This window comes from Takifugu flavidus, chromosome 12 (assembly GCF_003711565.1).
Source record: "Takifugu flavidus isolate HTHZ2018 chromosome 12, ASM371156v2, whole genome shotgun sequence".
NCBI classification, from domain to species: Eukaryota; Metazoa; Chordata; class Actinopteri; order Tetraodontiformes; family Tetraodontidae; genus Takifugu; species Takifugu flavidus.
In genome coordinates, this window is record NC_079531.1 from 14,221,160 (window position 1) to 14,245,388 (window position 24,229).

The 24,229-nt window shown below is 57.1% G+C and overlaps 3 protein-coding genes across 5 annotated transcripts in view; all 3 read left to right on the top strand.

The window, feature by feature from the left end:
* The first annotated feature begins 159 nt into the window (after nucleotides 1-159).
* phf12b (PHD finger protein 12b) lies at nucleotides 160-6,991 on the top strand. Of its 3 annotated transcripts, XM_057049211.1 has the most exons (15): nucleotides 163-1,264; nucleotides 1,519-1,700; nucleotides 2,553-2,625; nucleotides 2,714-3,167; nucleotides 3,240-3,360; nucleotides 3,432-3,564; nucleotides 3,637-3,801; nucleotides 3,877-4,020; nucleotides 4,167-4,767; nucleotides 4,834-4,926; nucleotides 5,000-5,146; nucleotides 5,219-5,314; nucleotides 5,396-5,478; nucleotides 5,559-5,697; nucleotides 5,810-6,991. In XM_057049211.1, the coding sequence occupies exons 1-15, from the start codon at nucleotides 1,199-1,201 to the stop codon at nucleotides 6,274-6,276; spliced, it is 2,964 nt and encodes a 987-aa protein (XP_056905191.1). In that variant the 5' UTR covers nucleotides 163-1,198; the 3' UTR covers nucleotides 6,277-6,991. The 3 variants fall into 3 exon arrangements, with proteins under 3 accessions (XP_056905192.1, XP_056905190.1, XP_056905191.1); XM_057049210.1 differs by having other exon boundaries at nucleotides 161-1,264; nucleotides 5,000-5,314; XM_057049212.1 differs by lacking the exon at nucleotides 4,834-4,926 and having other exon boundaries at nucleotides 160-1,264; nucleotides 5,000-5,314.
* Nucleotides 6,992-7,574: 583 nt separating this feature from the next.
* LOC130535363 (dehydrogenase/reductase SDR family member 13-like) lies at nucleotides 7,575-9,270 on the top strand. The gene is given in 6 exon segments (XM_057050345.1): nucleotides 7,575-7,713; nucleotides 7,929-8,047; nucleotides 8,140-8,263; nucleotides 8,337-8,549; nucleotides 8,552-8,662; nucleotides 8,751-9,270. Coding segments are annotated over 6 exon segments (966 nt in total). The 3' UTR covers nucleotides 9,011-9,270.
* A 1,349-nt stretch (nucleotides 9,271-10,619) lies between these two features.
* The window catches only part of LOC130534989 (dehydrogenase/reductase SDR family member 13-like), an 80,518-nt gene continuing 66,908 nt past the window's right edge, over nucleotides 10,620-24,229 (top strand). Inside the window, exons 1-5 of the mRNA XM_057049742.1 lie at nucleotides 10,620-10,935; nucleotides 11,264-11,382; nucleotides 11,458-11,581; nucleotides 11,688-12,014; nucleotides 12,092-12,315. Of these exons, the coding sequence (XP_056905722.1) occupies nucleotides 10,809-10,935; nucleotides 11,264-11,382; nucleotides 11,458-11,581; nucleotides 11,688-12,014; nucleotides 12,092-12,315 (921 nt within the window). The 5' untranslated portion in view covers nucleotides 10,620-10,808. The remainder of the gene's footprint in view (nucleotides 10,936-11,263; nucleotides 11,383-11,457; nucleotides 11,582-11,687; nucleotides 12,015-12,091; nucleotides 12,316-24,229) is intronic.

Below are 24,229 nucleotides of genomic sequence, written 5' to 3' on the forward strand. Positions count from 1 at the left end.
CCAGTACCCCCCCCCCCCCGTAACCAGTTAAGGTCGGAGCTGGTTTGTGATTTTCAGACCATCATAATTATCATACTTCACACGGAACAATAACCCGTTAATCACGCACAGGTTAATCACGCAGTGGTGAACTGGGTTTACTGGGAGGTGCCCAGTAGCTGCGCACTGGTGCTGTAAAATAAAGAGTTCCACATTAATTTTATTTAATTTCCACATTAATGTGGGTATAATCCCGCTGGTTTACCGCTAACAAATAGCGGCGATCTGAGCGTAAACGCCACCTATTAGCATTTCATTAGCAACTATGCTAACGATCCACCAGCGGAAGCGTAAATATTCGACTCCGCGGCCACAATATACAGAAACGAATCGATACCCGGGGACCGATGATCGTACGATAACCGATCCCGTTTATTAGTGGCTCTCTAACGGGAACTTTCCGGGCCGTAGCGCCGGTTGAAGACCCGCACCTGCGCGGGTATTTTAGCCGCCGTCGCCATTAGCGCTAGCCGCTGCAGCGCGCATGCGCGTCAGGCGATTCGCGGTTGCGCCAACTGGCCGAGGATGTTGCTAGCTGCCAGCGTAAATGCACAGCCTTTTCTCCACAACAATAACACCAAACAAAACCGCATCTCCAGCTATCTGGTTTGAGGATTACACCCCCCCGGACGCCGCCGGAGACCCCGCGTTGGACTGCGCCCCGGCGGGTTTCTTTCAGTGTTTTCCGGCCGCGTCTTGTGTTGACAATGGGAGCGGAGCGGTTTGCAGATTTACACGGCTCCTTTTTGCAGGAGCAGAAGCTCGAATCATGGCTGGCCAGTTAGGCCGCCGGCGGCTCTCCTGTCTAACGGCGCCGCTTCGCTGAGCCCAAACTCCGAGGCCGAGCTTGGCAACAGCTCGTCGGACTTGGCGACGAGGACCCCGCTTTTTACTCGCACCGTTATCGCTGGTTTTTGTGGCGTTTTCCCCCGCAACAACACAAGCTAGCGAGCCCGTTAGCTTCGCAACCTTGACTGGCTGACGTCTCGGCAGTTAGCTTCTTTTAGCCCGCTAACAAAAATTAGCATCGCCCCGCCAGCCTCACGGGTTGCTAAAAAGGACATTAAGGGAAAGGGGGTTCGTGGGGTTTAACCTCGTCCCTTTGACCAAGGAGGTGTTTGCGCAGAAATTTCCGTAAGCGGCGGCTGCTCCTGGATGAATGTGGGACAAAATGGAGACCCCGACGATCGTGTACGATTTGGATACCTCTGGGGGCTTAATGGAGGTGAGGCTGGGCTGCCTTCTGGGGGGTTTATTCTGTATTCTAATGCCCTTGTGTACTTTGTATTTTTTTTTAAATTATTGGCTAAACCGCCGGAGTTGTTAACCTTTTTCCAGCTAGCTCGGTGTGGATAATGGAGGCCACAAGTTGCCGCTAACCAAACTAGCCTAGAATGTTACAAGCGAGCAAATGTGCCGATCCCAGTGAACGTGGCTCCTCGCGACACCGCGAAGCTCATTCGACTCCTTCTCATCTAGCAAATCCAAACCCTGCTGGCGCCCCCGAAGTCCGAGGAGGTGGAGAAGCGCAGTCGGAAGCTGGTGCGAGACGTCCGGAGGAGCGGCCGGGCCACCAACCACGACACCTGCGACAGCTGCCGGGAGGGAGGCGACCTGCTGTGCTGCGACCACTGTCCTGCAGCCTTCCACCTCCAGTGCTGGTCAGTCCCGCTCCAGATGCATGCACGGGCCGGCGTAGGGGCAGAATGCAGCTTGTCTCGCCCCCCGGGTGGAGCTCGCTCCTCCAGAGGCGGACATCAGGCGGCCGCCCGCCCGCCGGCTGCTCTGGCTCACCGTCCTTCCCGCATCCCTGCCCGGGTCTGAGGCCCGAGCCAACCTTCTTGGTTCCTTTGCCTGCTGTCATTGAGAGCGTGCACGAACGAGAGCAGGCTGCAGCCGCTGCTGCTAAAAATGGAGTCGAGCGTCTGTGTTTACAATATGGCGACCTCGCTGCTCCCTCTCTGCTCCTGCAGCGCCATCTTACCGCCTTCCAGCTCCCCCTTCTGCACCTTTACGCCGAAATACCTCGGTTTAGTAGCGGGTTTGATTCATTGAATTTCTGCTGCGGGGCTTCGCTGGGTGCCTGCAGCTTTCCCCCTGCAGCAGGATGCGTGATGAGGACCCTGGTTGTGTAACTGGGTGATCACAGACGACTAAAGTCTCTACCCATTTATGCTAAAGTCTCACCTGGTCTGTTACTGTAAAACTAACCTGCACCGGTGCGTGTTGTGCAGCTGCAGGGCCTCAGAGTCATGACAGTTTTCTAAATACTTCAATGGTTACATGACGCGTGTAGTTACGGCGTCTGTCCAGCAGATGGAGACAGAGGCGCTGTGTGCTAACGATGCTAGCATTGGAACCTTCTACAGTTGTAGTGTTTAAAATGAAGGCGCTTGTTTTCGCTTTAAACGTGTTGACGGGGTAAATGCGCTGGGGGTTATTGTGTCGTCCCTGGGGTCTGGGGGGGGAATGTGTGATCCACCTGCTGATTAAACGTTCTGCTTGGACAACAGCAACCCGCCTCTGAGCGAGGAGATGCTTCCTCCGGGGGAGTGGATGTGTCACCGCTGCAACGTCCGGAAGAAGGTGAGTTCTGCCGTCGGGGTTGAGGTAAACCCTGCCGCGAGGTCCGTTTGCTCTCTGATCTGAGATCCGTTTGTGTTCTGCGTGGCAGAAGAGAGAGCAGAAGTCGGAGCAGACCAACGGTTTTCCCGAGCGCCCCTCCAAGCGTTCCGCGTCTCCGGCCGTCGAGCTGGAGCTCAACGCCGGCCCGCTGCGCCTTGACGGGCTGCCTCCCGGGGCTGGAGCGGCGGGACCCGGTTTGCGGGTGGCCCAGGTGCGCCTTTTGGACCGCAGGACCAGCAGCAGACCGAGCAGCCGCCCGGGGACGCCCACCTCCAACACGTCGTCCACGCCGACCCCTTCGGAAGAGCAGAACGACGGGGAGGAAGAGGCGGCGGAGCCGGAGGACGAGATTCAGGGCACGGAGCTGGAGGGGGCCTCGCTGGCTGCCCCCACGCCGCGCCTCCTCAAGAGACCGTTCCAGCTGCTGATCGCAGCTGCCATGGAGCGGAACCCGACCCAGTTCCAGCTGCCCAGCGAGCTGACCTGCACCACGGCTCTGCCAGGTGAGCTGACCCCCACCTTTAAGGTAAGCGGCCGATCCGGGGCGACCGTAACCGACCTGTTTGGATCTGCAGGCAGCAGCAAGCGGAGGAGGAAAGAGGAGCTGCTGGGGAAGCCCTTCAGGAGGCCTCAGCACGAGCTGGACTCCAACGGCCTGGTTCCGCTGCCAGTTAAAGTCTGCTTCTCATGCAACAGGTGGGACGGTGACGCGTGCACGCCGTGCGTCTGATTCCCGAGGTTACCGGTGTGATTTCTGTCCCCCGCAGGAGCTGTCGTCTGGCCCCGCTCATCCAGTGCGACTATTGCCCCCTGCTGTTCCACATGGACTGCCTGGACCCCCCCCTCACCGCTCTGCCTGCTGGGAAATGGATGTGTCCGAACCACGTCGAGCACTTGGTGGTGAGGCGTCCGGGAGCCACGTTCCCAGCGCGCTAGCATCAGCTAGCTTGACCGCCTGTTTGTTCTGTCCAGTTGAATCAGAAGAACCTCAGCCTGACCAGCCGCTGCCAGCTCTTCGACCAGTTCCAGGACAGGATGTCCCAGCACGCCGTCAAGCTGGACTTCCTGCGGAGAGTCCACCGTAAGAGCGCGCCCAACCGCCGCAGCGCCCACCAGCACAACAAGAAGACCCTGAAGGTGAGACGGCGGCGTCCTGCTGCCAGTCGTCCCCGCTTCGCCCTCACGCTCCTCACGTTCCGTCTTTGGGCTCAGGTTCCAGACGCCATCAAGTGTCAGTACCAGAACCCTCCCCCCACACTGCTCCCCGCAGGAGTCCGGCAGCTGGAGCTGGTGTGTAGCGGCGTTCCTGACTGTCAGGCCTCCAGGCACCTCACAACGGAGGCGGAACAGGACGAGGTATTGAGAGCAAAGCGCGCTCCGCGTTGCTCCGTGTTGCTCCGTGTTGCTCCGTGTTGCTCTGTGTTGCTCTGTGTTTCTCCGCGTTGCTCCGTGTTGCTCCGTGTTGCTCCGGGCTCGTTTCTCACCTACTTCCTGTCCCCCAGTGGCTGCAGGACGTCATCGCCCTCCAGTGCAGCATCATGCGGCACCTGTCCGTCAGACAGAACTCGTCCACGCCGCCGGCTGACTGGGCCTCCGAGCTGAAAACTGGTGCTAAAACCTGCACGCCGCCCGACGGCGTGAAACCTCAGGACCCCTCCGAGTGGAACTCGTCCCCTGAACCTAAACCCCACACGACCCCCGAAGCCCCCCGGGGGGCCTCGCTCTCAGCCGCGGCCTGTCAGAACTGCAGGAAACCCAACGGCCCTTTGGCTGAGGAGCGGCAGCCTCCTAAATCTAACGGACCCGTGGACTGTGGCGGCGGCTCGGACTCGTGCCGGGAGGCGGAGCTTCAGCACAGGCTGAAGCCCGCCGCCGCCGCCGTGTCAGAGCGGGTCAACCACATAGGAGCGGACGGCATTAAAACGGAGCCGGAGAGCGTCGTCATGGAGGACTGCGCTCAGAAAAACTCCCCCGCTGCACCGACGATATGGACCCACCGCCTTCAGCAGAACCACCAGAACCAGGAGGCGAGCAAGGAAGCAGCACGTGCCGGTGACCAGGGCGCCAGCCCGGACAAGCTCGGGTCCACGTCGCCAAGCGCAGGTAAGATCCATCGGCTGAGGATGGTTCTGACCGCTTCGCCACCTGACGCCTCTCGTGTCCCCACAGACGTCAAGTCTGGTCCCGGCCCGGCGGACCAGCTGCTGCCCTCCGTCTCCAGCCTGTCCAAGTGTCTGAAAGATGGAAAATCCCAGGATGGAGGTCGGTGGCGCCGCGGGGCCGGAGCGCTAACGCCGCTGCTGTGCTTTATGCTAACGCCTTGCTTTTCTCGTAGCGATCGACCTGGAGAAGCTGGACGCTGACATGATCAAGCTCCTGGCCTGGCAGAGGATCCAGCAGCTCTTCCCTCCCAAAGCGCCCAGCCCTCAGACCTCCATCAGCCCCGCGCCTGCCCTGAAAAGCCCCCCCGCCCCCCCCGACAGTAAGCCGCCCGCAGCACCCTCGCGTCCAGCGTCGGTCGGGGCAGATCTGAAGCTGAAGCTCTCCTTCGCAGGTCAGAAGAAGGTCCAGGCCCGAGCAACCTTCTACCCCCTGACGGGCAAAGGTCAGGCTGTCAACATGTGCTACAGGACCTTGTACATTGGCTCTGGTGAGGCGCCGCAACTTCCTGTCAACATGTTGGAGCGGCGGCATCGTGTTGCTAATGCGACTGTTTTTATCTCCCCCGAAGGTGCTGACATGGACGTGTGCCTTACGAATTACGGTCGTTGCAACTACATATCCGGGAAACACGCCTGTATTTTCTACGACGAGGCACGTAGCTGTTAGCATGGCGGTAACTGTGCGGCGGCGGTCCGGGGCTAACGCTGGCGTTGTGTTGTGTGTCCACGCAGAACACCAAGCATTACGAGCTGCTCAACTACAGCGAGCACGGCACGACGGTGGACAACGTCCTGTACTCCTGCGACTTTTCCGAGAAGGCCTCGCCGTCGCCGCCCAGTGGCCTGGTGGCCAAGGTGCAGGGGATCATCCGTGAGTCCGCCCTCTTCTGGGTTTCGCTCATTCTTCGGCTAATTCTCGCTAATTTAGCCGCGAACGCAGTCGTGACCGTCCTCTGACAGTTGCCAACGCCTCCCACTTCCAGGTCGCAGTAAAAAGCGCGAGGACAACGGCGCTCCGAGCGTCGAGGCGGCGTGCCTGCTCCCGGGCGGCGTGATGATGAGCCAGCCCCGCGGCGGCGGCTCGGAGGCGGCGTGCGGCTGCAAGGCGAGCGGCTCCAGCTTGATCGGCGGCAGCGGGGCGGGCTGGGAGGGCACCGCTCTGCTCCACCACGGCAGCTATATCAAACTGGGCTGCCTCCAGTTTGTCTTCAGCATCACCGAGTTCGCCAGTAAGCAGCCCAAAGAAGAGCAGCCCGCCGCCCCCCCACCGAGCTGCGCCGTCAGCGGGGGCGCGGCCAGCACCACCACCAGCTCCGCCCCCTCCGTCACCACCACGCCGCCGCCACCCAGCACTGCCACGGCGAGCAGCCCCTCCAGCCAGGACGAGGCGGACGCTGAGCTTCCGCCCCCCCACCAAGTGCCCGTTCCGCACTCCAACTCTGTCCCGTAACCTGCAGAGGAAGCCCCGCCCCCCGCCCCGCCCCTTTTTGTTTTGCACCTTTGGAGTCACGATGAAGGGAAAGTTGCACAGCCGCTTGGTCAACAGGGCAACGTTTATGTTTCAGTTTGATGCGTCGTATCTCTGCATGAACTCGAAGTATTATTGACAATCTTTTTTCCACGACTGACGGCGACCTTCTGTTTGTTCAGAGACGTTCCCGGCGCTCGCCGCCTCCCGCCGGCGCCCTGTTTTGGTTTCCTTCGCCAGTATCTCGTTTATATCCGTGTACCGTTATTATCGTCAGTCCCATTTAGCACAGTTAAGTTTGTAGTATTAAAATCCATACATTCTAAATCCCCTTGCTGCTTTTGCACCACAGGTAGCTATCTATGTATACATGCTTATACACTATATGTACATACCATGTAAATATATATATATTATATATATATACGATTCAGCGCCTCGGTCGGAGACGTGGGATTTCATGTAGATTTGCCATTTTTTGGTTTTTAACTGTACAGTTGATGGAATTTGTGATACGTGTAGAGAAGTTTTGTGATAAACCTGGTTCTTAGTCCACTTTTGGCCGTCGTCCGTCTGTACATACGTCCGGTTTTAGCACTCGTTTTAACACCTCGTGCTGCTCTGTATATACGAAGCTCTGTCTGTACCTGCTTGTCTGTTCAAACCTGTAAATACAGAAAGATTTTCTAAGAACAAACCCGCTCCGCCGTCCTCCTTTTGTTGACGCAGCGCCACCGGCCAGGCGCTGCGCTGCTTCCTGGTTTGCCGACAGGTGAGCGTCCTCTGCATCAGGTGATACGTTTCCATACATTTCCATAGATTTTATGCCTGGAAATTTACATGGTTTTGCCTTTCGGGAATCAGGGCTCATGTTTGACTCTGTTTCCCCGAATTTAGTGACAAATTTGATATTGCTAATTGAATTTTCCATCTCAGTCTGATGACGAGGTACAAAATGCAGTTTAGCTAGTTAGCTTTGTCCCACTTTTGTAATCTTCTCCGTTATTTATTTGTTTATTTTTTTCTCCAAAAAGTGGCATCTCTTGAATTAAATATATACTTTAAAATAAAGCTTGTTGGTCAACCTAAATTTGTGCGATTGCGCGCGTCCGGGAGCAGGAGGCGCTGTTGGCATGACAACGTTGCCACATTCGTTACTTCCTGCTGTAGTCGGACACGCCCAAAATAGGAAATGGGCGTGTCCTCCCAGACTCCCGAGGTCAAATCCGCCGCCGCGTCCGTCTCGTGCAGATCTTTCCCCGGCTCTCGAGGACGGAAGCATGTGTGCCTGCCTGTGTACCTGCCTGCTGGTCGCGTGCGCGCTCGTGGTGGCCGCGTTCGTCTTTCGTCATGTGGTGGTGAGGGGGAAGCAGTGCACGAGCCAGGCCCGGCTGGGCGGGAAAACCGTGATCGTGACGGGTGAGTTCCCGCTATTGTGGAGAGACCCCCAAAACAAACAAACAAAGCTATTTTTAGAAACCTCCCGGACTGTGACCATATTGCTTAAATTGGAGATTTTTAACAGGAAAAGACACCCGACGGTGTAAAAACCCTCTCAGGGAAGTGATTTTCTAACGTCGTGTGAGTGGATCCAGTCAGGAAAAGCAGGAATTCTGTGTGTCCGTCCCTCCCAGGCAGCAACACGGGCATCGGGAAGATGACCGCCATCGACCTGGCCAGGCGAGGAGCCCGCGTCATCCTGGCCTGTCGCAGCAGAGAGCGAGGAGAGGCCGCGCTGGCCGATGTCAAGAGGGTGCGTCCGGACCAGCGGGTGAACGGTGGTCGTGGCCTCTGGTGCCGGTCCGAGCTGAACGGGTCCGTGTTCTGTCTGGTTCTGTCCTGCAGGAGAGCGGCAGCAGCCAGGTGGTCTTCATGCAGCTGGACCTGGGGAGCCTGAAGTCAGTCCGCAGCTTCGCCGAAACCTTCTTGAGGACGGAACCCAGACTGGACCTCCTGATCAACAACGCAGGTTAGCGCCGGCCTCGTCCCGCCCGGTCGCCGCGGGGGTCAAAGGTCGTCTGACCGGTCGGCTTGTGTCCCAGGGGTGTACATGCAGGGCCGCACGGAGGACGGGCTGGGGATGATGTTTGGCGTCAACCACGTGGGCCACTTCCTGCTGACCCACCTGCTGCTGGACCGGCTGAAGCAGTGCGGCCCCAGCCGGGTCGTGAACGTGGCGTCCTTGGGGCACAACTTCGGAACCATCGACTTCGACTGCCTGACCAAGCACAAGGCTCTGGGGCTGGAGACCTCCTTCACGGGGTCTTCAAGATCTACTGCGACAGCAAACTGTGCAACGTGCTCTTCACCCACGAGCTCGCCAAGAGGCTGGAGGGCTCCAAGGTCACCTGCTACTCCCTCCACCCGGGTCAGTATCCAGCACCCGACCCGCACAGGTGGGGTTCTGACCCCAGAAGTCCTCCTGGGTCGTGATAAGCCGTGGTCTGTGTCTGCAGGTGCCATCAGGTCCGAGCTGGCCAGGAACACCAGCTGGGTGCTGCAGCTCCTGATCGTGCCCATGACCGCCTTCTTCTTCAAGAACACGGTCCAGGGGGCCCAGACCACCCTCCACTGCGCCCTGCAGGAGGGCATCGAGCCCCTGACCGGGCGCTACTTCTCCAACTGCACCGTGAGGGAGCTCTACGCCAAGGCTAAAGACGACGCCGCCGCCAAGAAACTGTGGGAGCTCAGCGAGAGGCTGTGTGGCCTCGCCTAAGATGTGCTCGCCGTCACGGCAACCGGGCGGAGCCGAGCCGGGATCCGAGATTTTTACCGACGGATTTAACGTGACTGTTCTTAAGACGTGTAACCACTCTGCGTATTTGTGTTTGCTAACAGGAAGCTATGCAACGGGTCTGAATAGCGGGTTCCTCACTGCTCAGGTCCGATTGGGTCACCGCTAACACTCAGGGATTAGCTAACACACTTTGCTATCAGACTGTACGTGTGATGAATAAAAACCTTCTGAAAACACCAGTGGCCTCTTCATCTGTCCTCCCAAACATTTTTCTGTGCTAGCTAATCAGATCTAGATGAGATCTCCCTGATCTATTAGGATCCACACAGCTTTGAGGGCTTTAGCAGTTCTGATGTCCTGGGGCTGCGTCTGTCAGCTCCAGAGGGGCGGGGCTCCTTAGCGTAGCGACACACACAAGGTTGTGGGTTCAAGCCCTCCTGGAGCCTCCCTCAGGGCAGCTTCTCAGCCCGAGAACATGAATTCAAACCTGCTGATGTTGTTGAGCCCAGGAGGTTAAGAGACGGTGCTGTTGGAACCAAGCCTGAGGGCCCGTCGGGCCGGAGCGGCGCCGCTCACAGGACATTTCTGTGCTTAAAATGAACCAACACATTCTGAGCGTGGAAAATTCAACCTTTCAGCTTTAATTGGATCCGGCGGGTGTGGAGAACCCGTCCCACGACGGCTCGTGATGAGATTAGATGGTTCTGAAGGAGCCACTGTGGTTGGATGACACTTGTTTTTCTGTTTCACTCCCAAAGTTCGGAGCAGCCTGGAAAACGTGTAGATGTGCAAGTCATGCTACCTCGACAGGCTCGCTCGGGGATGGCTGCTCCACTCCTCACTGGGATAAAGATCACAGGGACCAGTTGGACCCGTCGAGTCACCGTGACTCCGCACAATCGCGCCCGAGATGTTGGCGAGGAGCCGCGGTGTTTGCAGCCAGGGGCGTGTTCGGGCTCGTAGTCCACGCACAAAAGAAGTGTGGACGGCCGAGACTGTGTCAAGGTTTAGAGTCCATACAGAGCAGTCAGGCTTGATCGATGCCCCCCCCCCCCCCGCCCACCTTTCCAAACAAGGTGTGTGCAGAGGTGAAACGTTTCAGGTTGCTGGGGCAGGAATTTGAATGTTTGGGTCCCTTCTGTGCTTTAATGGTCCCATTATTGCTCATCTGCAGCTCTGAAAAAGAAGGAGGCGGAAGGAGAATCGTGCAGACGCGAGGTCGATGCCACATAAAGAGAGCGTCAACATTCACTGGAGCACAGGAAGATGAGCAGGAGCGGCGTTCCCAAAACACAACAATGGTTAAGACCATTTAGTGGAAATAAACTCTGCGCTTGTGTTTGAAGTGATTTTTATTTCTCTGAGGGGGTTTTAGGTCTATTTTTACCCATACACTCGATTGTTTTGTTCATTATATTTATTGATTCGTCAAGATTCAAATAAAGGTGAGAAATAATCAGTATTTTATCTAAAAACCGCGACAGTGGCGCCTCCTGGCGGTCAGTAGCGTGAGGCGCTCTTCGCCGCGGACCCGCCCATCTCTTTTCTGATTGGTTGCTTTGGTTAATAGCGATTGGTTCTGATGGCGAACCCGGAAGTGCAGCCTGACGCTGCCGGACCTGCTTCACCTGTTTAAATTCAGGAATAAATCAGTGGTTAAAGTCACGTGACGTAGCCGCTGCGACACTAATCTGACTTTTACTTTCTTCTAAATCTTTGGAAAGCTCGCGGCTCATGTAGGAACTTCCCACAGCTGTTAGCTCGCTGCGGCTACATCATGTCGGCCTTGTTGTACCTCGTAGCCGGAGCCGTCCTCACTTATGTGGCCGTTTATTACGGCTGGTTCCGGGCGGCGAGGTGCACCTGGTCCGGGACACTGTCGGGGAAGACGGCAGTAGTGACAGGTAACGCGTCTCACCTGTGTGACGCTGCTGAAACAGTTAGCATCATGAGGAGGGTGAATATATGGATATAAGAGGGTTAAATATACACATAAAGAGAGTGTGTGTGTGTGTGTGTGTGTGTGTGTGTGTGTGTGTGTGTGTGTGTGTGGTGTGTGTGTGTGTGGTGTGTGTGTGTGTGTGTGTGTGTGTGTAAAAGCAGCTGTCGGATGTTGTGCATATTCTACCGCACCACTCTTATCATTAATTACGGTCCTTTAATTACTTCCATGGCCTTTGTCATCATTTCCCCTTTGACCTATAACCCTGTTGCACCCCCCCCCCCAAACAGGAAGTAGCAGCGGGATTGGGAAAGCCACGGCGTTGGCACTGGCCAAGAGGGGAGCGCGGGTGATCCTGGCCTGTCGCAGCCAGGAGCGAGCCGAGGCCGCGGCCTTCGACATCCGCAGGGTGAGCGCCAGCACGCCGCCGCCGCTCCCGCCCGGCACGGCGAGTGTTTGAGTCGGCTGTTCTTCCTGTTTGCAGGAAAGCGGGAACGCTCAGGTGGTCGTCATGCGCCTGGACCTGGGGAGCCTCACGTCTGTCCGCCGCTTCGCTGCGAGCTTCCTGAAGACGGAACCCAGACTGGACCTCCTGGTCAACAGCGCAGGTGAGAGAGCGACCCGCTGACCCGCCCACCCTCGGAGCTGACCCGCCCACCCTCGGAGCTGACCCGCCCACCCTCGGAGCTGACCCGCCCACCTGTCCTCTTCCAGGTGTGATGGGTCCAGGATGCACCGAGGACGGGTTCGGGATGGCTTTCGGCGTGAACCACCTGGGTCACTTCCTGCTGGCCAACCTGCTGCTGGAGCGGCTGCGGCGGTGCGGGCCGAGCCGCGTGGTCACCGTGGCAACCGTGCTGCCCCGCCTCGGCCGCGTGGACTTCCCCCTCCTGGCGTCCCGGAAGGACCTGGTCTCAGGTGATTCCGCGTGGAGCGTCTTCCAGGCCTACTGCAGCAGCCAGCTGTGCAACGTGCTGTTCACCCGGGAGCTCGCCAACCGGCTGGAGGGCGCCGCCGTCAGCTGCTACAGCCTCCACCCAGGTCAGCCGCCGCCCACCGGCGCCGGCGCCCACACGGGCGGCGCCGCCGCCACGTCTCAGCTGTTGTTTCTGTTGCAGGCGCCGTCCACACGTGCCGCGGCCTCGGCGCCTGGCTGCAGCTGCTCGCGCTGCCCTTCGCCAAGCTCTTCTTCACGGACGCCGAGGGCGGCGCCCAGGCCGTGCTGCACTGCGCCCTGCAGGAGGGCATCGAGCCGCTCAGCGGGCGCCACTTCTCCCGCTGCACGCCGCAGCAGGTGGGAGCGCGGGGACGGGACGATGCCGTGGCCAAGAAGCTGTGGGAGGTTAGTGAGAGGTTGACGGGGCTGTCGTAGGGACGGGACGGTCCGAGCCGGGACAGGACGGGACGGTCTAAGATGGGACGGGACCGGACAATCCGGGCGCTCGCTTCCTTCCACCAGAGAAACACGGACACAGCCGCTAACGGGGAGCTAACGGGGAGCTAACGGGGAGCTAACGGGGAGCTAACGGGGAGCTAACCGGGAGCTAACAGGCTAATCCTTGGGAATATTTCCCCAAACAGGAGTTGGCTGCTGTCTCTGAAGTGATTATCCAATGATTGTTCCTGGTTCTGGTGGGGAAAATACTGGTTTTCCGGAGGAAAAAAAGGTTAAAAACACTTTGTGAAGCCGTAAAACTACAGAGAAATCCCCTCACTTAAATCTTTAATTGACATAAAATGTCCTGTTTTTTTAAAATTTTTCCTCACTTTTGAATATTCCGCACACTTCAGAGGAAAGAAACGCAGTAAAATTCCCTTTTACGCTGGGGAATTCTGGAAAAGTTTCTGGCAGCAGGTTTTGGAGCGGGTTGCCGTTGCCCCGTCCTCCACAGGGGGGCAGTAGCGCTCCGACCACGGAGCCCCGGAACCTCCGGACGGGTTCATTATGAGCGCTGATCATTAACACGCCGGCGGGAACGCGGGTCAGCGCGCGTGGAGACCAGGTCCTCCTGTAATTACTCCGTAGGACATTCCGCTTCCCCTTTCACCTCGGCGTGGGGCGGGAGGAACACGCTTCCTACGATCGATCCCCCCCCCCCCCGAGTGAAAGGCCTCCTTGAGCCGCGGCTTTAATAACAATCTTTTCTTCACCCGGTTCAGCTCTCCGACTCGCTCTTCCCGGGAACACTCAGGTGCTCCGACACGCTGGAGGTCACCGGGGTCGCCGGGGGGGGGCGGCCGCGTCTGTGGGCGGCCCCCAAAACGGCCACGCGGGGGCCCTGGCGTGTCTTCACACACGCGAGGAGCGGCGGTTTGGGAAAGGTGGCGGGAAGTTCCCTCCAGGGAAAACCCGGAGCGGTTTAAATTCCTCTCCATCCCCTTCAGGCGTCGGAACGTTCCGGGTCAACGGCAGCTGATGAACTCCATGGATGTTCTGTCAGCGGCACCGCTGTTAGCTTCTGCCGGCGCCGCAGTGCTTAGCCACTGGATTACGGCATCACTTAATGAGCCACTGGGAACGCCGGTGGATTCAGGAAGAGAGTTCCTGTCGGACAGAATAACGGCTGTTTTCCTGCTCTTATTTAGGCTCAACAGTCTCTAAAAGCAATATGGGGGGGGTAGTTTTCTTAGCGGCCATTTTAGCTTTGATGTGACCGGTCCAGGACGGCGTCCCGGAGGACAAACTTCCGGCGGCTTATCAGCCGGTTTTGGCGTGTTTCAGGCGTCCGTCGAAGGAAACGGAGCCGTAAGCGTTTATTCAGGAAGTCGGTCAGCGCTTCCACAAAGTGCCGACGCGGCCTCTCGCTTACAGAATTCCAAACGTGGCGGTGGGGGAATCCACGGCACGGCGGCGTTCCGTAGCCTCATTGTCCGCCTGACAGCCGGGGTCCTGTCTCACGCTGCTGTCCTCCACCCGCTACCTGTTTGTCCTTGCAGAAGGTCTCAAACCAATTACCCCGCGAGTGGCTTAGAGGACGCTCGCCGCTGCTCGCCACTGCTCGCCGCCGCCACGGAGGATGAGCCGCGGCGTGAAAAAGATGATGTATAATAGACGCAAACAGGACAGGAACGCTAAAATGCTAACTGTGCTTTCTGCTCACTTCAATCAGATATTTAGATGAATAGTGGAGCGGGCCCCCTCCGCGGGAACAAGCTAGCAGCTGCTGACACACACACACGCTTACACTGCTATCGTTGTGAGGACCTCACACTCCCACTTTTCCGAGCCCTCCGGCGGAACCGTCCCGACTGAACCCCGAAATCCAGGTACAACCTCAACCCTGAAACCAAAACTTGGCGCCAAAACAGGCCTTTGATGTTGAGAGGAATCGGAAAACGTGAGAATTTGTACTTGATATGTGGCGTTCACACACACACACACACACACACACACACACACACACACACACACACACACACACACCGCCCTTATCACCAACAGTCGGGGTGTCGATAAATAGAAGCATCCTCTGGGTCTTGTTATTTCCTCCCCCACAATTAGCATTCCCAGCTGCTGAGTCGTGATTAACGGTGTTTTCCGATACGCCGGCGTGTCGTCGGGAGCTTCAGTCACAGTTTCCCGACACCTCCAGATTACGTCGCTAACGCTAACGATACCTGACGGTGGCAAAAAACACGACCGCCAATGTGTTCGCCCGGGAAACGTTAGCCGCCAAATTCCTGGAAAAATGCTAACGGAGAAATCTGGATTGAAACCGAAGAGATTGTTTCCTTCCTCCCACGGTTGTTTGGATTTTGTTTAAGCTTCCGTTTTTTTGCTTTTGAGCAATAGCGGCGTCAGCGGCGTTAGCTTCAACATCAGTTTAATCATGTTTTCCTTTGTGGTCGATGTTTTAACGACCTCAGCCTGTTTCCCACATGTGGAGAAGACAATTCCAGGCTTCTCCCGTCGTAGCTGTTAGCTAAATGAGCTCGCGCTCTCGCAATTTACTGCGAGCTAATGAGTGTCTGCGTGCTGAGCGCAGAGTAAAACAACCGACGCGGCTAATTTTCATAAAGCTAATACGTCTCTGGGAATGATGCGCTTCCACACAAAGTGAAGTGGTCGCTTCCAAAAAGTTGTGTGTGGATTTTACGAGGACTCGGGAGCGCTTCCCACCCGTCGCTGCTAAGCTAGCGCCACAACCGTGGTGCAGCTAAAGGTTGTGGTGGATTATGGAGGGGACGGAACGTCGCTGTATCCCAGTTGTGCCGTTTAATCACGCGCGACAACGCCGGCGTCTCTTTGTCCAGGCGTAATTGCAATAGCGGTAGTGGCGGCGCGCGGGAACGTGGGCGACGTTCCCGGCTCGCCGCTCTCCCAGGCAGCATTGACGCCGGCTCCTCAAGGCTGCAGCGTTTCTCTGCTTTTCATTAAAAATTGATTTAGAAATTCCGAACGAGGACCGCCATCGATTCGCCGCTGATTGTGGACAAGGTGAGAAGCGCCGAACGGCGCCGCCGGAGATCGAAGCGAGCTATCTGGACAATTAGCGCCGCGGCGCAGCTACAATTGCCTCCCCAAAGTGTCCTTTCATCCGGGCTGCGGCTGTTTTCCTTGTGGCGGAATTCCGCTCCGTCTTACGGTCGCACCAAGACAGTTTGGACAAATATTTCTCATCGGCGCCGCGGCGCTAACCTTGATCCGATTTCCACCCGCGCTGATGGGATTTAGCATTCTTTGGCACAATCCGGCCACGTGAAAAGTCTCAGGAAGTTTGTTTGTTCAGCAGCCGTTAAAAAACAACACAATCGTCCCCAAAAACAGGAATTCTGTGTGCCTGAGCTCCGGCGGGCCCCGGGCACCCGGATCTCCCGGTGGAATGTAGGACACTCGGACGTGCTTCCGGGTCGTGATCGATGTGTTCAATAAATGGGCGTCGCTGCTGAGCATCATGGGAGATCACACGACCTGGTTCATCCTCCTTCGTTAGCAAAGATGCTCTGAAACGGCGACCGCGTGGGTCACGTGACCACCCGGCCCACGTGGGTCATGTGACCGGGCAGCCACCCAGAGGTGATCCACAGATGACCAGCCTTCGCTAGCATGGCCACATGTTACGCTACGTAGGAGTCACACTGCGTTGGCGCGCTAAGCTAGTCGAGTCATGTGAGAGCTGCTAGCACGGCGCCACCGACCGACGGCTAATATCCGCCGCTAAATGGTTGTGGTGTCGTTTACTCGGCTAATGTTAGCATTAGCTGCTTTTGGGGCCATTATTCTCTTGCGGTTGCAGTTTGTGATATAAAACACACACACACACACAGATACGCACGCACACACACACACACACACTTCACTCTGGCAACTCGGAGCAGATTCTGAATTAAAACTGTGGCTCCAGGCACTTCGTTAACTTATTATGCGTTGACGTGCACACGCACGTGCACCCCCCCCCCCCCCCCCCACACACACACACACACACTCTTTTGATAAGGCTCTTGTCAACAGAAACACCATTTAATGAGTGTTGATTGTTGTTGGCGTGTTCAATAGTTATTAATTAGGGGGGGCGGGGCTTTGGTTGTGGCGCCTGGAGCTGCGGTGAAAGGTGGAGTGGGAGGGGCCCCGGAGTGGGAGGGGCCCCTGGACCCGTCTGCTCAAGCTTTGATCTTTGGTTGTTATTTTAGGGTGACCTCTGACGCCCTCTGTTGGTTGGTTTTATATCACACTGCCCCCCCCCCTTCATGATTAAGGCGCCACGAGTGTCTGTGAGCGAGCGTGATCTCTGGCTCCGCCCACTCGTAACTGGTCAGTGCACAGCGGCTTTTTAACGTTTTCTTTCATCTTTCAGCAGCAGCATAACATCAAAGCTCATTTGAAGCGCATCAAAGCAAAATGACTGTGGGGGTGTCTAAGCTCCGCCCGAATCTGGCGTCCACCCCCTCGCCGTCCCTCGCTGAGCTCTGGGGGGGGCGCCCCCTCCCCTCCCCCCCGCGGGGCCTTTTGTTTGGTGCCTAATGGCAGCCGTGATGGAACCGTCACGCTCTGTGCTCACGCCAAGTGACCTGCAGCCTCTCAGAAGGGGCGGGGCTCTGAAGGTCAGACACGCCCTCACGGTCGCCCCTGACGCACGCCGCCAATAAGATCTCGCCGCGGCGATCTGCTTTGTGAACACGCCGCCGCACATGAGCTGCAAACATCATCATCTGCGGTGGCGGCGGCGTGCGAGGCTCCGGCGGCGTGCGAGGCTCCGGTGGGAACCCGCTGCAGCTGTTTCCAGCTGTCGCCCCCCCGCATCCCACATTCCCACATTCCGCCTATTAAAATGTAAATTCTGGACGTGGCGGCGGGCTGCGCAGGTGGGGGGGCAGAAGGTGCCAAGACGGCGGGAGGCTCCGCCCACCAGCGTGCAGGTGTCGGGTCAGGCCTCCGAGCCGTTACCATGGAGACAAAACCCTTGTTTTTATCCCACTTTTATTGATTTTTATCCTGATTTTCTATTTCCAATGATGGAACGATCGCGTGTGTTTGTGTGTTTTACCATCCTTCTGAGGACCCGTCAGTCGATCCCGGAACAATCGGAATTCCTGATTTATTTCACTGATCTGATTATTGATTAATAAAAGACAGAATGTTTAACACACGCCTCCTGGTTTTTATGGGTCGGAAGTGAATCTCCTTGTTGTAAATGAAAAATTCCTCAACTTCCATCCGCTTCTTTTATCCCTTTGATCCTGTGTGTGTGTGTGTGTGTGTGTGTGTGTGTGTGTGTGTGTGTGTGTGTGTGTGTGTTGTGTGTGTGTGTGTGTGTGGCAGCAGTTGTAACTGATCCCTGATCAATATTCCGGGATCTAAAACTGATCAAACGTAACCATGACGACACATTTCATAAACTGGAGCCTGAAGAATCCCCTCCCGCCTCTGGCCGCTAGATGGCGCTGCGCTGCTGCGGGTCGCTCCATCTGCTGCCCTGGAAAACCAGGAGAACCTTCGGAACGTTGGGATCTCCTGGACGCTCGGATCTGTGAGCGACGGCGGGAAAAAGACGACAGGAACCGGTCAGACGTGAGCTGGGTCCACCCGACTTCCTGTCCGGAGATTTGGGAGCCTCCAATCAGGAAGTCGAGCTGCTGCACATCTGCGATCTGATTGGTCAGAAGGCCGAACCCCGACAGGAAGTGTCCCTTCTGATGGGAGCGCCGCCGTTAGGGAGCGCCGCCACCCGACTGTAGCTAACCGGGAAGCTAACCTTGAGTCCGAGGCCATAAAGGACTTCCTGTAGACGTAAACAAACGCTGTCCGACCACGCGTGGCGGCTCTGCGCTCTCCTCCGGAACCACCTGGGGTCGTGGGGGGGTTAGCGTCTGATCGATGCACCCCCCCCCCCAAGGTGAAGAGTTTTAGGAAGAGGAGGGAACGATCAACATTCCCAACGATCGCTGACGTCTCCTCGGGTCACCTTATCAGCCACTTTACTAGCGTAGCAACGCTAGCGCCCCCCCCCCCATGGTCAGCCACCCGGTCTGGTCCCACATCCTCAGGGGATCCGAGCGCCTCGGCCGCTCGACCACATCATAAAAGCCATCGTCGTTAACTTAGGAAAACATCGGAGCGCCAATGACTCCGAAATGGGAAACTTGATGTTTTTGCCCCCCCCCCAGGTAATTCTCTTTGATGTGCCTTTCCACATAAACAAAGCTCCGCTGCGTCCACCGTAACAATCCTTATCGCTGTCGGCACGGAGACGGGAACGCTGTGTGTGTGTGTGTGTGTGGTGTGTGTGTGTGTGTGTGTGTGTGTGTGTGGGGCAGATACACACTCTTTGTTAAATTAAATGGAGCGCATTAGCTTGCCTGTAAACGCCGCCATGCTAACGTAGCTGGAGGCTAAATGCTACCTGCACACGCAGGTTCTGGGTTGGAGTCGATGACTCCGAACCGTCCACGGCAGGTGGTCTCACCTGGACCCGGGTCCAGGTGGGTCCAACCGTTCTCCTGTTAGCATCGTTAGAGCTAACAGGAGCTAACAGAGCGACATCGTCTGAGTGTCTCCCCTCCCAAATCCCGCCACATTCCGGGGTGATCCGCACCAGCCCGGCCCGGTTCAGAGGCAACAAAGCCGTAACACTCTTTCCCGGGCGTTTGGGGGCGGAGCCGTAATTCCCTTATCGGCGTGTACACGGACGCTATTTTGTCCTCTGACACCATTTCCAGCTGCATTAGGGGAGTCGGGCGCCCCCCCCCCCCGGCGCCGCTTCAATGGAACGGCCCGTCCCACCGTTCATGGAGAGCGCCACTTTAAAGGAGCGCCGCCTCCGAGCGGGAGCGCTGATCCCGGCTCTGCGTATTTGCCAGGCGTCCGGAATTAATCCCCGGCAGTTTTTTCCGCACCACTTGTGTCGGCGATAAAGAAGCCGGAGGATCCGAATGGGCCGGTTCCCTCTAAGCTCTCACGGCGCCGGGCGGCGGCGTGACGAGGGGACCGGGCCGAACCGGCTTAGAACCCGACACCTCCGCCTCCTTTCTGACCCGTCGTCCCGCGGCGGCGCCGCCACGGAAGCGGGCGCCATCCGCTCCTGTCCGGTGTCATTAGCATTTAGCAGCACACCTGCGCTAAGCTAATTAACGGCGAGTTAATTCGAGTGCTCGTAATCTTTTAAGGCCTTTTTGTCAGTCGCCCGTTTTCAATTTCACAGCTCACAGATTGAAGCTACTTATAGCATCAAATGCGTCTTTAATTTTTTTAACCTCTGCGGCGCCGCTGACCCGAAGGCCGGACCAATCGGAACGCAGCGTGAAGCCCGGCGGAGTTCCGTGAAATCTCTCCTGTTTAGTCCGTCATACATGCTAGCTAGCGCTTAGCTTGTAGCCGCTGATAAGCTTCAGAAGTTATGCTAACGACACCTTTTAGCTTTAGCCAAAACTGGGAATTATGGTCACCTCAGATTTGGACGTTCTCGTCTTTCTCTCCCCGTGTGTGTGTGTGTGTGTCTGTGTGCGTGTGTGTGTGCGTGTGTGTGTGCGTGTGTGTGTGTGTGTGTGTGTGTGTTCCGGCTCTATAAGATAGCGGATCGAAGGCCGGAGCGCTGGCGAGAGATTGAGTCTTGGCCTGGCTGTGATAGATAGAGTTCTTTATTCAGACGGGGAGAAAAGAGAGAGGGCGAGCGTGGGCGAGCGGGGGAGGTGGCGGCGTGGGGGGGGGGATCAGCAGAGGATGGAGACGGGAGGAGAGGCGGCGGCGGCTGAGGTGAAGCGCTCTCTTGGAGAGCGGCACAATAGCCCATCACAGACGACCTGCCGCTGCAACAATCACGCCGGAGCGGAATGGCGAGATGTGATGGCGCCCGGCGAGACGGGAGCGTATAACCTCTCCAGCCGGCGCCGTTATTCCCGCTGTAATAAAGCCCGATAGTCTGATAGCGGCTCTCCTCACTTCCAGCCATAAAAGTCACCGCCGGGAAATTTATGTCACGCTGTTTATTTGTTCCTCACACACTTGGTAAAGAAGCGGCGCCGCGGCAACGCTGTCGGGGTTCAGGCGGCCGCCACACGGTGGCGGTGGCGGTGGCGGCGGGGGCGGGGTTTACGCGGGGAAACAGACGTATCTGACTGATGCTAGCTGAAATACGCCCACAGAGAGTCCAGAGGTCTTTGATGGTTCCCGCCATTGTGGTCACTAGCTGCTAGCTGAGACTAGCTGCTAGCTGAGACCAGCTGCTAGCTGAGACCAGCTGCTAGCTGAGACTAGCTGCTAGCTGAGACCAGCTGCTAGCTGAGACTAGCTCGCGTGTCACGACTGAGCGGGAAAGAACCAAAGTTTCTCTCTCTGGTGTTCCTTGATGCTTCTTTGATGGTTAGCTCTTGAGCATGTAGCATGGAGCTACAGAGACTCTGGTGATCAGCGTCACCTTCTGACGCTAGCATTAGCCACAGTGCTAACGGTCCCATCACCAGGGGAGAACCCTGGGAAGCTCTCGGCTCCATAAACACGCTCGTTAAACGCCGCATCCGTCGGCGCCGCTTTGATCTGTGGAATATTCCTCTCCGCAGCAGCTGCCGCTTTGTTGGACAAACCCCAAATTGCCGTTTCCGGGGCAACGCAGATTGGCCACTTAAGGCCGGAACGAGGCGTCTTTTCAAATGTGATGGCGCATCAGCGGGCGCTGTTTGACGGCGGCGTCCTGATGAAGCTAAACGGGGGAAAACACTTTCTGCTCGTCTGGTGCGTCGCCGGCTAGCGCGGCTCTAATCAGCCGGGGTCTCATCGGGCCCCCGTCCTCGTCCTCGTCCTCGTGTTGAGTCTCGAGTAAGAAAATGATTGGTTGCTTAGCGACGGTCATGCTATCCCGGCCTAGCGTAGCGCGAGTGATGCTGCTTTAGTCTTGTTTCTGATGGTTAGCGTCCTGGTTAGCATCCCTGGGAGCCCACCTGTAGAGGCGGGGACACTGCTGATGTGCTGATTGGACGGTGAGCTGGACCCAAAAGTCTTCGACAAAGGTAACGTCAACTCTCCGGAGGTGGGGTGGGGTGGGGGGGTCAAAGGTCACGCTCTTACCAGGTCCTGGGAGCAGACCGACGGCTCAAGGACTCTCCAGGCTACACTTGAAAAGGCTGCGGCGCCGCTCTGCTGCCCCTCCCCCCCATCTCCCCCCCATCTCCCCCCCCCCCGTCTCCCCCCCATCTCCGCCCCCCCCATCTCCCCCCCCCTCATCTCCCCCCCCCCGGCTGACGGAGGACTCCACCTGAATGACATTTACAAATTACCAGACCCAGAGAGCTCGGTCCCCCCGACCCGTGAGCCTCTCAGCACCCGGAGAGACTCGCCGCCGTTTTGTCATATAATTACTGCAAATCCCCTGAAAGTAGCCCCCCCCCAACCCCCCCCCACCACCACTCACCCCCCCCCCCTTAAATGTATGCAGCCAGATGCACGTAGGTGCATTAGACCAAACTTACAGAGCTGAATGCTAATGCACCACCAGTGACCTCCGTTAGCATCACGTTAGCACAAACCTGCGCTAATTCCAACGAGCTGAGAGTTTGAGGAAGGAAGGAAGGAAGGAAGGAAGGAACGATGGAAGGCAGGAAGGAAGGGAGTAAGGAAGGATTGATGGAAGGCAGGATTTTAGGATGGTAAAGCAGGTGCATGTGGCCTAGCGCCCGCTAGCTCCTTTCATGCTACAAAAAGTTAGCATACGAATGTGTGGAATCGGGGCAACTTTTAGATGTAAAAGCTCCGACGTCCTCATAGTGTCCGACTTGCCCCCCTCCCTCGATGTTAGCCCCCCCCCCTCTCTCCACCATACCCCCCCCAGCCCCCCTGATGTTAGCACCCCCCCCCCCCTTTGTATCGGCCCTGATCGCTCGCCAGTACCAGGATGTAACGGATGATGTAATTGAACAACTTTAAGCGCGCGGCTCATTTCATGTCGTCCTCTGGAACGACCCTCATCCCGCCGCCGTTAGCAGCCGAGCGCGGCGGCGCTGAAGGTCGCTCGTCTGCCTCCGACAACATGCAGCACATGTAAAACCCGGCCCGCCCTCCCTCCCTCGCCATCTCGCCATCTCGCCATCTCGCCATCCCTCCTAATCCCGGCGTGCCGCCACAGGCGCGCTAACAGGTATCACATATCACAAACCTAGGCTAGGCTAGGCTAGGCTGGAATCACCTGATTTCTGAGCCGTTTCAGAACAAACATTTGGCGTTGGGGTGGATCTGGATCACGCTCGCCACCCCTCCCCTCTGGCGTTAGCGGAGGTCGTTCAGGGCGCTTTAATCTCCTCGCTACCACGCGGCGTGATCACATTTTAGGACGGCGCTTTGAGCTCATGTCAGAACTACGTTAGCGGTTAGCCGGCGGCGTGTAAGAGGGTCGCCGCGTCCTTGCTGGGCGGAGGGTTGAAACCCGGCGTTAGACGAAGAAGCGACTCCACGCTAGCACGCCGCTGCTTTCATCTCACGTGTGGAACTTCTCTCACACTGGAGGATCTTTGATCTGTTTGGATTCGCTCGTCCTGTAAGACGTCGCTAACTCCAGCATTTGTTTTACATCAAAAGTTCCATTAATTATTCCATTAGCCGGACGGCGGCGGCGGCGGCGCCCGATTCTGTAAAGGACGACTTGAAGTGCCGGCTGGCGTCTGCTCCTCTCTTCCCGATGAAGGAGGGATGAAGGTGATCCCGACCGCCGCCTCTCCGCTCGGACACCGTATGCTAATGCTAAAGTTGCGTAGCCTCAACACCTCTGCACACTTGTCCCGTTTTTCACGCCGATTGTTAGCAAAGCCGCTTTTTCAGCCTGTTTTTCCATTTCCTGGCTGATGCGATTGGCGAGTTATTCTCTCCGGAGCGTCTCAGACATTCGGAACGTCGGTGCTGACAGATTATAAACCTCCGCGGTTCCTCTGGAGCGGCGGACACGCTGAGGCTGTTCCGCTAGCTTAGCAACGGCGGCACCTCTTCTCACGCTCTCCCATCCTCGGCCTCTTTAGTTCCTCATGGTGGCTCATGTCCCAACACATGTTCTCCGCTCTTCCGCACCTCGCTGTATTTCACACCGACTTATGCTAACTATGCTAACCTGACCGTTGGATGCTAACAAGTGGCCTCGTGTTGACCAGCAGCCAGAAAACCTGATATTGACTCTTCTTTTTCCCTCTCTTGGGTTATGCGGTCGGTCGTTCTGGACTCACGTCGGTCGTTCTGGACTCACGTCTGGACTCATGTCGGTCGTTCTGGACTCATGTCGGTTGTTCTGGACTCATGTCGGTCGTTTTGGACTCATGTCGGTCGTTCTGGACTCATGTCGGTGTTCTGGACTCACGTCTGGACTCATGTCGGTTGTTCTGGACTCACGTCTGGACTCATGTCGGTCGTTCTGGACTCATGTCGGTTGTTCTGGACTCACGTCTGGACTCATGTCGGTCGTTCTGGACTCATGTCGGTTGTTCTGGACTCACGTCTGGACTCATGTCGGTCGTTCTGGACTCATGTTGGTCGTTCTGGACTCATGTCGGTTGTTCTGGACTCACGTCTGGACTCATGTCTGTCGTTCTGGACTCATGTCGGTCGTTCTGGACTCATGTCGGTGTTCTGGACTCACGTCTGGACTCATGTCTGTCGTTCTGGACTCATGTCTGTCGTTCTGGACTCACGTCGGTCGTTCTGGACTCACGTCGGTCATTCTGGATTCATGTCTGGACTCATGTCGGTCGCTCTGGACTCATGTCTGGACTCCTGTCTGTCGTTCTGGACTCATGTCGGTTGTTCTGGACTATATAAATATAACTTGCCGCTAAAGTGATGCTAAGGG

Coding starts and splice junctions, on each gene's coding strand:
- phf12b (XM_057049210.1), top strand. CDS start 1,199: ATGTGGGACAAAATGGAGACCCCGACGATCGTGTACGATTTGGATACC. Junction 1,701..2,552: donor GCCTTCCACCTCCAGTGCTG/GTCAGTCCCGCT, acceptor CTTGGACAACAG/CAACCCGCCTCTGAGCGAGG. Junction 4,768..4,833: donor GTCCACGTCGCCAAGCGCAG/GTAAGATCCATC, acceptor GTGTCCCCACAG/ACGTCAAGTCTGGTCCCGGC.